The following is a 10,930-nucleotide window of genomic DNA, read 5'->3' on the forward strand; positions in this document are numbered from 1 at the left end:
AACAAACAGAGGGCTTCAGATAACACTGAAGGAACTGCTAAACCCAACACCCCAGTTTGTCCAACACAATACCCAAGCCATTTGGTCCACAGCTTTTTTAAGCTGTGCTCTCATCCAGAAACTCAATAAAAGGAGTGTGACTTCAGCTAAATCTTAACCTCACAGTTAAACCCCTCCAAAATCTCTCTCAGAACAACATCACATAAAAGTGACAAGAGAGAAACATTTACCTGGTTGCTTTGTCGCGCGAGGATGCTAACTTCTGTGGAAGCTGCGGATGCTGCCAGCACTAAATCCCTTCAAAGAATAAAACCAGAAGACCATTAAATTCAAACAGCAACAGCTGTACCTTGACTCGAGTCAGTGGTGACACCTACAAAGCTTTCCTCTAGATGTCAAGGAGAAAGGCGGGCTTTCCTACCTCATAGAAGGTAAGATTTTGGACATAAAGCTTTACTTTTTAGTCCATAGGTCAGAGCCCTGGAGACTCAGCCAACTGTCTCCTTACTTAAGATAAAGGGGAAACACTACAGAATCAATTCAGATCCCAGTAAATATACCACCCAGAGGAGAGAATAACCTAACTGAAGGAATAGAAGCTTTGTTTCAAGAAATCCATCTTTCAAAGGGACACTTCAGCTCAGAGGGAAATTTTTAATATGTTCCTTAAATATCTGTATTTTCTTAAGTCATCAGTGGAGTTATTGAGAAAATGGGATTTTTATGTTTAGTGTGTATTCGAGCTATATAATTCAAGACTGGGCAAACAGATGGAGTAGTCAGAAAGGCATTATCCAGCTTGAGCTGAATATATGTTTAGGGCATCTCCAACCTCTATTCTCTTCTCTTGCAGAGAGGAGACAGAACAGAACAAGCAGGACCAAATGACTGAGGTGTGCCCGCCTCGTCCACGGCTCACCACTCTTCAACGTAGCTGAGGTAGTAACGATGCTGCCTCTCGGTGCAGCTGCCATAGCAGGGCTCCATGAAGTTCATAAACACCTCAGGGTGCTTTTCCTCTTTTTTCTACATTGAACACAATGAGAAAAAAAAAAATCTCATGGGTGAGTTTTCTCTAATCCTACAAAGTTAAGAATCTCAAAAGATAAAATCCTTTAAGTTTTATGAGAAAATATACTAAAAAAAAAAGAATAAAGAAAATACACTCAAAATACATAGACACACTATAAAGACAACACTGAGCAATACAAAGAGCAGAAACACTGGCCATGGACCAAACTGAATTCAAATATGTCTGTCACTGCAGCATGCATAGATTACTCAGCTTCTCTGATAATGTTTTCTCCTATGTATGATGGACCTACACTCAAAGGAAATCAATCCTGAATATTCATTGGAGGGACTGATGCTGAAGTTGAAGCACCAATACTCTGGCCACCTGATGCAAAGAGCCAACTCACTAGAAAAGACCCTCATGCTGGGAAAGATCGAAGGCAGGAGGAGAAGGGGACAACAGAGGGTTGGATGGTTGGATGGCATCACTGTCTCAACGGACATGAGTTTGAGCAAGCTCCAGGAGATGGTGAAGGACAGGGAAGCCTGGCGTGCTGCAGTCTAAGCAGTCGCAGAGAGTCAGACACGACTCAGCGACTGAACAGCAACAACAAATGATGGACCTAAAAAAATCTACATCAAAGGCTGTTTTAAGTGAGATATGAAAGGATATGTAGAAAGTTTCTAATCCAGTACATGCAACATACACGGTACTCAGCAAATGCTAGCGTTAATACTATCCCTGGGAATAGAAAATCTTAATCTTGAAATAAGGCACCTTAACAAACTTATTTTTAAAATTTGATATTGTCAGGAACCCAAAAGAATTAATAAAAACGAGGCACTTTTTCTCATATCAGATTGGCAAAGATGAAAAATGGTGCCACTGCATACTGACACACTTTGCTGTTCAGTCGCTGAATAAGTGAGTGAATTTTGAAAATCAAGGTTATTTTCTTGCTTTTCTAAAATGTCTTAATCAGATTAACACCTATCACAACTGGCAGTTTACAACTTAAAAGTTTTAGGATTTTTTCACCATGTGACTCAACAACAGAACGTGCTGTAAGTGGACACCACCAGGCTGGTCCTCAGGCCCCTAGTGCAGCATTAAAATCTCACATCTCAAGTGGTGCCTCTGCCAGTAAGGAAAGGAGAGCGAAGCCTAAAGCCTCCGACTCTATTAGAAGACCTCTATAATTCTCAAATAATCAAGACACACGTACCGGGAGCAGAGCCATCACCACATCTGGAGCTGTTTCCAAGGTCCCATCCGCCGCGGCATACACTATCGTGAATTCGTATGTGCCGATCCACAGAACGTCCAGAACTGAAAGACACACATCCTAATAAACCACCTTTGTGCTTGGAATAACCCCTGTACATTATAAAATTATCAGCTCACAGATAAATATCCAACTACTATAGCTTTTAAAAAGGTCCAGACTTCACTAAATATAATTCACAAAGATTCAAAAAGCCCAAATTCATTCCAGAGTGGTATTTTGCCCCCAGCAGATGACGATCAAAGCAAATAATGAAGAATTCTAATTAAACAAAAAAAGTCAGGATCCATTTAATGTCATTTACCAAGTGACACAGGTATCTACTAGAGAATTACTGTTACGGTGACTTAGTTGTGTGTGTATGCTGTGCTCAATCATGTAGCCGTGTTCAACTCTTTGCCACCCATGGACTGAAGACCACCAGGCTTCTCTGTCCACAGGATTTCCCAGGCAAGAAGACTGGAGTGGGTTGCCATTTCCTTCTCCAGGGGATCGTCCCATCCCAGGGATTGAGACCTAATTAGCTAACTGAAACAATGACAGTTTTCACACAGGAGGCACCAGCACTTTCCTGAGCTGGTGTGTAGGCATTTCACATGGTCTAATATTTCTGCACTACAGACAGTGCCTCATTAGATGTCAGCCCAGTAAAAACAGCAGATGTGTTACCTCTGACGGGATGGTCTGCCTCATAAAATGGAGGACAAGGAATGACTTTTTTTTCCTGCAAAGTCTGAAAGACATTTGAAAAAAACAGTGTCAAACAAAACAATCCCCAGACCACAAATCCAACAACTGTATTATTGTTTTACAGGCCAAAGCCCTAAAAGAACATGTACCATATTTCATGTAACAACTTTTCGTGATGATAAAGAAGAAACAGAACCTGAACCGCAAACCTATCCCACCACATTCACCACTCTACCCTGCAGAGAACAGGAGGAATACACAACAGCACCGGCCTCGGCACTGCCCGCAAGCCTCTCCTTCTCATCCAGGTCTGATCAGACATACACAGACTCTCTGCCAATTTATACGAACAGTATTCATGAATATTATCTCTGGAAGACCACAGGGAAAGGATGACAGAGTGCACACGTGACAACTCTTTCCTGCATTCTCTTGTGTACTGACAGATTTGTTGCAATGAACATAAATTATATTTTAATAGAAAAAAACAGCAAAGATACTCCCAAACCAATCCCAAACAGTTACTTGATAAAAATGCTCTAAAGCCCAAGGCAAGACTTACAGGAAGATACTGGACCACAGTTCCATTCTGCTTCCCCACAGCCAGCTGCTTTCCTTTGGGGCTCCAGCACACTGGGTAAAGAAGAGAATACTACCAATGAAAAACTGAAGAAAACGGGGCAAACCATGAGATATGTACCAAAACAGCCATGTAATCACCACTTCAGGCTTCCCTGGTGGCTTAGCAGTAAAAGATCCACCTGCCAACGCAGGAGGTGCAGGTTTGATCCCTGGGTCGGGAAGATCTGTTGGAGAAGGAAACGGCAACCTACTCCAGTATTCTTGCCTGGGAAATCCCATGGATAGAGAAGTCTGGCGTGCTGCAGTCCATGGGGTCGCAAAAGAGCCTCATGACTTAGCAACTAAATGACAACAATTACCACTTTGCGTTCCTCTTTCTGGCAGCCCATGGAAGACTATGGGATCATCCTTACTTGGCAAAGTAAAAAAAGAAACATCATGTTGATGACACAACCAAATCGTGATTTGTTACTGGGCCATTGAATCAGTTGCTAAAAAGGCTTTTTCAATGGAGTATTGCCCAGAAAGCTGTAAACTGCAGAAAACTCCAGTTTTTAGATAAATCGAGGAGGATAAAAAAGGTTTTCAAATATCAAGAAATCTTTCTCTTGCTTCTACTGGATATTTTCTAACGTTTTCCCCCTAAGGTACAAATGACTGTTTCAGAGTCTGATCTTTTAGGTCCAAATAATTATTTCAACACAACAACAAAGCTCTAAACCAAACATTTCTATACCCAAACATTTCACCAGAAAACCCAAGTACACTGAAGGTAAATCATGTGTGCTGTTTGGCTTCAAGGACAGTAACTACAGAGATAAAATACACTTTCTGCACTTCTACCAAAAACAAGCATGACAAAGAGTCCCATTTGCTTTTTTCCTCAGAGATTAATTTTTAAATAGACGACTATTACCGTATGTTACAGAGTAAAAGACTTTATTACTTACCAGACGTTACTCCTACTGTGGAAGGAAGGGTCGCGCACACTTTCACTGTCTCTGTGACTTGTAGGACTGCAATGCTGCCATCGGCCAGACAAACTGCCACCATGGAAGAAACTGTAGGGTTCCACTTCATATCAATCACCAAGCCTCCCGCATCTTTCAAGAGCTTATGATATGCAAATGGACGTTTCTGCTGCTTAGCCTTTTAAAACAAATGCCCAGAGGCAAAAATAAATAGAAAAATACAGAGACATTCAATGGTCCAAGAAAATTATTGCATATGCAAGTTTTCCCAAATTACAGTTCACTTTTCCCCATGAGCATGAAAAAAAACTGTAGCTCTACACACAGTCTATTTGTTACAGCCAACTTTGAAAGTGGCCATCAATTACTATAGCATACTCAGAGGGGTTCTCAACAGGGAATACACAAAAGGAAAATAATGGATGAAGAGCACATATGAAATAAAAACTGAGACTCTGCTTCTCAATAGTGCTGGATCCTTGAATTTTAGACAGTGCTCATCTTAAAATACTGTGCTTATTTATGGTATGCAGAAGCCCCAGCAGGCCTCAAAATTCCAAAATAGTCTCAGTGAAAGATTTGCTGTAGAAGGCTAATGAAAGATTAATGATATAAAAGGTGCTTCAATATGTATGGTTGAGTCCTTTCACCGTTCACCCGAAACTATCACAACATTGCTAATCAGCTATATCCCAAAACAAAATTAAATGTTTAATTAAAAAAATTTAAAAAAAAAGAAAGAGAGACCACCTGAGACCAGATTAAAGGTGTGCAGGCCCTTTAACACTCTAATCTTATCAGCAACCCCACCGTTGAACCATTGCTACGAAACTCCTCACCAAAGCCTCTGGGGCTGAGGCACGGTTTTCAGGGGCACGAGCCTGCTGCATCCCCCTTTCCCCAGGAGAGGAATAAAAATATTCCTTTCTACTTAAAAAAAAAAAAAGTGCCTCAAACAAAACCCCCCAAGTACTGCTGGACTCTTGGATGGTCACTTGAACTCTTTGGGCCTGTTTCTCCATCTCTGAGATGAAGACCATCATGCCGAGTGTATGAGGCCAGTGTAAAGCCAAGAGGGGCAGGCGTGAATGGAAACACGGTGTGCAAAGCACCAGCACACACTCGATCTCACTGACCATCACCATCACTAAGCAGCCTGGAATGGAGGAACACTGCAGGAGGAGGCCAGAGGCCCAGCATGCAGGAGCTTCTGACACTGTCTGCTAACTCTGTGGCCTTGGGCAAGTCACTTAGGGTCCCTGGACTCTGGCTGTCTCAAGTGTAAATGAGAAATGACAGCACCCTGGGGCAGACAGTGTTACAAGATAATTTCTTGAAGTCTCTATTATCACAAAGATCTTGATTTATGATTCTATAATTAAGGACCTCTTAAAAACCCTAATTCAAATCTAGAAAAAGAATTCAAAGGTCAACCAGGAACTTCTAGGTTATGATTCAATACCAGGCACTCTTCTTAGGTTCCTAGAGTTTGCCAGCAGCTTACCTCATTTGACAATGTGCGAACATCAAAAAAAGCAATAATGGAACCATATTCACTGGACATCATGCACACGGACAGTGTGAGGTTATCGCAGCTCAGGGCCAGGTGATGTATTGGGAATTTCATAGGAACCAGCAAGCTTTGAACTTTATCGACTGAAAACAAAAAAACACAGAGCAGAAAATGAAATGCTCGAAGCATAAGCCACAAACTCTCTCTATTTAGACCTATGTGAAACCATTCTTGCATCTACATAAACATATGCACACACACCCGGATACCAAGTTGTGCAGAAGAATTGCAGCTTTCTTATAGATGGCTAATGCTGCACTGAGTATTGTAGGGACTCTCCCTCACAGGGCCTAGGGAAACCAACTGTGGCCAGAGCCCTGGTTGAAAATAGTCCTGTACCATATTTCTGCAACAATGTTCCAAACACATTCTCATTTGTTTGTATGATGCTGTTGTGACAACAAAAAGGCCACACAGCAAAATTTTTCTCCTAGAGAGCCAGAACCCAAGTTGAACTGAACAAAAAAAAAATGTGTGGCACAGTGTTAAGCCATTCTTCCCTCTGAGTTCAGAGGAACAAGTCATCAGAAGAGAAATACAAAGGACCAGAGAGAACACCCAGGAAGGCTTCCAGCAGCCTATCTAGCACTTCCTCTTCTTGGGGGTCAACCTCAGGATTAACAGTAGTTTTACTTTTACTATGTAAAACTTGGGAAGCAAATGACATTAGCACTTCACTATGTTCCTCTCTCTATCATGCAACATAAACCAAGTAACTTACCTATCTTATTAGGATCATCTCCAGGTTTATTCTGAATAAGAAGATTTTTAGTAGAAAAAACGTGCAACCCACTGGCTCCACCAGCAAAGACCAGGCCGTATTTGTTGGACACAGAAAGCAGACTTGAGCGTTCCTTGGGCAACTCCTCAGGAGAATCAAAGATTCTCACTTTCTTCAGAGCTCTAAACTGAAAATCCTATGGTGCAGGGTCAAAACAAGATCAATTCAGGGAAAACAGGACATTAGATTACCTGTCATATTCTGGTACAGCAAATACATATTACCCAGAGAGTAAGGACTGTGTGGCAGGTTTGATCCCTGGGTGGGGAAGATCCCCTGGAGGAGGCAATGCCAACTCACTCCAATATTCTTACCTGGAAGATTCTATGGAAAGAGGAGCCTGGTGGGCTACAGTCCATGGACTTGCAAGAGTTGGATGCAACTAAGCATGCACACGTTAAGTTGTACTATACATATTTTTTTCCCTTCAATTCTAAACCTATCTTTAAATCAAGGTTTTAGTGAAAAGAATATAAATCTCCTTCTGCTTACAATCTAAAAAGAAATAAAAACCAAAGACAGCCTTTCTCAGCCTTCATTTGTGTACCTTTATGGTGTTTCCTATGGCTTCCCTTGTGGCTCAGGTGGTAAAGAATCCGCCTGCAATGTGGGAGACCTGGGTTCAATCCCTGGGTTGGGAAGATCCCCTGGAGAAGGGACAGGCTACCCACTCCAGTATTCTGGCCTGGAGAATTCCATGGACTATATAGTCCATAGGGTCGCAAAGAGTCAGACACGACTGAGCAACTTTCACTACACTACATTACATGGTGTTTTCTACAGGATCGCCACATGCTAATTTCCTTGGATGTGATGTTTAAACATATTTGGTAAAAGAGTAACTGAAATAATGTTAATTCCAACTGCGTATGGTGATCAGAAATCCACACGTCTTTCCAGGTGAGACCATAGTTCAGTTCAGTTCTGTTGCTCAGTCATGTCTGACTGTTTGTGACTCCATGGACTGCATTATGTGACGCTTCCCTGTCCATCACCAACTCCCGGAGCTTGTTCAAAGTCATGTCCATTGAGTCAGTGATGCCATCCAACCATCTCATCCTCTGTCGCCCCCTTTTCCTCCAGCCCTCAGTCTTGCCTAGCATCAGGGTCTTTTCCAATGAGTCAGTCGCATCAGGTGGCCAAAGTATTGGAGCTTCAGCTTCAGCATCAGTTCTTCCAATAAATGTTCAGGACTGATTTCCTTTAGGATTGACTGGTTTTATCTCCTTGCTGCCCAAGGGACTCTCAAGAGTCTTCTCCAGCACCATAAAGTTTTCAGTGTATGGTTAATTCTCATCCTGATAACATCTGGGTCTTGGTAATCAGAAACTAATGGGAGACCACCATTTTCTGAGTCTGTGGTTCTAAAACCTTTTTATCCTTTGCCCCAACCTACACGAGGAACAGGGCACACTCTCATTGGGTTGGTCACCCTTGGCAGAGATTCTCAAGAAGAGACTTCTACTCTTAACATGGCATGGATTACTACTTCCTAATGCATTTCGGTGAGTTGTTATCCAAATGCCTAAAATCCTCCCATGACTTATTAATATTTCCTTTCTATGGACATGAGTGTGAGCAAGCTCTGGGAGTTGGTGATGGACAGGGAAGCCTGGCAGTGCTGTAGTCCATGGGGTCGAAGAGTTGGACATGCCCAATAACTGAATTGAGCTGAGATTTGGATCATCTGGTCCTCTCAAGTTTCCTGACTTCAGGAGGATTTCCAGTACCAAAAGCAAACCTCCAATTCTAATTAATTAAAGGACTTGTGGGCTTCCCTGGTGGCTCAGATGGTAAAGTATCTGCCTGCAAGGCAGCAGACATGGGTTCAATTCCTGAGTCAGGAAGATCCCCTGGAGGAGGGCTTGGCAACCGACTCCAGTATTCTTGCCTGAGAAATTCCATGGACAGAGTAATCTGCGGGGCTACAGTTCATGAGGTCCCAAGGAGTCAGAAAAGACTAAACACAACAAAAGCGCCTGTAGGATAAGGGATGAGCCCTGCTCTGCGTTAAGCAAGCCTGGGTTACAGGCTTGAACTAGTTCAGCGACACAGGAAAAAGAATCTTTAAAACTGCTCACAACAACCTAGATTTCAGTCCGCCCGTCAAAGGTGGCTTTGGGTAAGTTACTTTCCGAGCCTCTATTCGCTCCTCTACATTAACAAGTACTTCCTAGGGTCGCCTGGCATGCAAGTAAACGCTCACTAAACAAGTTATTCCCATACTCCGACGACCACATTAAAGTAACTACGATAACTCAGGAGGCTCGCACAAGACCAACAGGGGACGCGGAAAGTACGTTCCGTGGGGCTTTCACGCCGGCCGCACGGCAGAGCGCTCCAGGACGCGGTAACGAGAACTTGCACCGCCTCACACCGTTCACTCAGGAGGCGAAGCAGCGGACACCCGCGCTTCCCGGGTCCCGGAGGCGCCAAGGCAATACCAGGATTAAGGAAGGGTGGGAGGCCCTGGCCAACGCCTGACCTTCATCTCCCGCTCAGGGATCACGGCATCCATTTCGTCTCCCATCGCGCGGCCCTCAGTTGGTGAAGGGAGCCACCACCGCTGCCGCCCGCGGCCTGGCCCACGCAGCCCAGGTCTTTCCGAGGCCAACTTCCTCCTCTCAGAGCTTGCGACGAGCTGCACAACTCGCACTTCCGGCGCGCTCTTGGTGACGACACGCATTTCGGTCCGCGGCGTGGCTGAGGGGACCTTCTGAAGTCGCGCGGCCGCCTCCTGGCCGCCGCCTCCCATTGGCCGGCTCTGAAGAGTAGGAGGCGTGGCCTGGCAGTCACTGCGCCTGCGCCCGGCTGCTCCCAGGCGCCACCGCTGGTGTCTGCAGGTGGCGTGGACTCGCCTCGTGTGGCTTTCCTTTAGTCGGTAGTGCAAGCGCGAGATATCCACGCTCGTTTCGTTGAGGCTTCACAGTAATCTTTGGATGTAGGTGGTTATTAATAGTCCCGATTTCAAAGATGTTGCTGCTGCTGCTGCTAAGTCGCTTCAGTCGTGTCCGACTCTGTGCGACCCCATAGACGGCTGTCCACCAGGCTCCGCCATCCCTGGGATTCTCCAGGCAAGAACACTGGAGTGGGTTGCCATTTCCTTCTCCAATGCATGAAAGTGAAACGTGAAAGTGAAGTCGCTCAGTCGTGTTGGACTCTTCGCGATCCCATGGACTGTAACCTACCAGGCTCCTCTGTCCATGGGATTTTCCAGGCAAGAGTACTGGAGTGGGTTGCCATTGCCTTCTCCATCAAAGATGTTAGGAACTTGACAAATATTTCCAAGGGGCAGCTCCTGAGAAAGGCTTTGGACGGGGTGTGGAAGGAAAAGATGTTCAGAAAGTTGATGGGACGGGGTTTCCCCCCTGGTGTTTCTGAAGGCTGAAAGGGGAGATTAAAGGGCACCAGCGATCAGTTTTGTTTACTCCTTTCAAGGTAGTCATTTCTGGAGCAAAAGCCAGTGAAAGTGAAAGCCTCTCAGTCATGTCCAACTCTTTGCGACCCCATGGACTATACAGTCCTTGGAATTCTCCGGGCCAGAATACTGCAGTGGGTAGCCTTTCCCTTCTCCAGGTGATCTTCCCAACCCAGGGATTGAATCTAGGTCTTCCGCATTGCAGGCGGTCTCTTTACCAGCTGAGCCATGTGTAACTGAATCTTCAAGACGTCCTAGTAACCTAGGGATTATCATTGCCATTTAATTGATGAGGCAACTAGAAGCACAGAGAAGTCAAGAAGATTCCCCGGTTCCCCTCAGTCAAAAAGTGGTGAAGGCCTGATTAGAATTCAGCATATCTGGATATGCTGATTGCCAACTATTACACAGTCCAACGGAGAGATTTTTGTAGTGGAATATTATAGATGCTCTAGGACACAGATTCTTAATTTGGATCACATGGGTCAGCTCCAGGGGGCGTATTCTGCCACTTGCTGCTACTGCTGCTAAGTCACTTCAGTCGTGTCCAACTCTGTGTGACCCCATAGACGGTAGCCCACCAGGCTCCCCCGTCCCTGGGATTCTCCAGGCAAG

General features: G+C 44.5%; 1 protein-coding gene across 4 annotated transcripts in view; it reads right to left on the reverse strand.

Annotated features, from left to right (window-relative positions):
• Positions 1-9,598, reverse strand: part of NUP214 (nucleoporin 214) — an 86,188-nt gene extending 76,590 nt beyond the window's left edge. For all 4 annotated transcript variants that reach the window (XM_088841085.1, XM_055399181.2, XM_055399180.2 and 1 more), the window contains exons 1-9: positions 9,383-9,598; positions 6,838-7,033; positions 6,048-6,199; positions 4,523-4,721; positions 3,553-3,623; positions 2,970-3,033; positions 2,241-2,344; positions 920-1,026; positions 231-297 (exon numbers count right to left, since the gene is read on the reverse strand). In XM_088841085.1, the coding sequence (XP_088697211.1) occupies positions 231-297; positions 920-1,026; positions 2,241-2,344; positions 2,970-3,033; positions 3,553-3,623; positions 4,523-4,721; positions 6,048-6,199; positions 6,838-7,033; positions 9,383-9,583 (1,161 nt within the window). In that variant the 5' untranslated portion in view covers positions 9,584-9,598. The remainder of the gene's footprint in view (positions 1-230; positions 298-919; positions 1,027-2,240; positions 2,345-2,969; positions 3,034-3,552; positions 3,624-4,522; positions 4,722-6,047; positions 6,200-6,837; positions 7,034-9,382) is intronic.
• Between the last annotated feature and the right edge of the window lie 1,332 nt (positions 9,599-10,930).

This window comes from Moschus berezovskii, chromosome 11 (assembly GCF_049115385.1).
Source record: "Moschus berezovskii isolate FMDL1 chromosome 11, NW_MosBer_1.0, whole genome shotgun sequence".
Taxonomy (NCBI): domain Eukaryota; kingdom Metazoa; phylum Chordata; class Mammalia; order Artiodactyla; family Moschidae; genus Moschus; species Moschus berezovskii.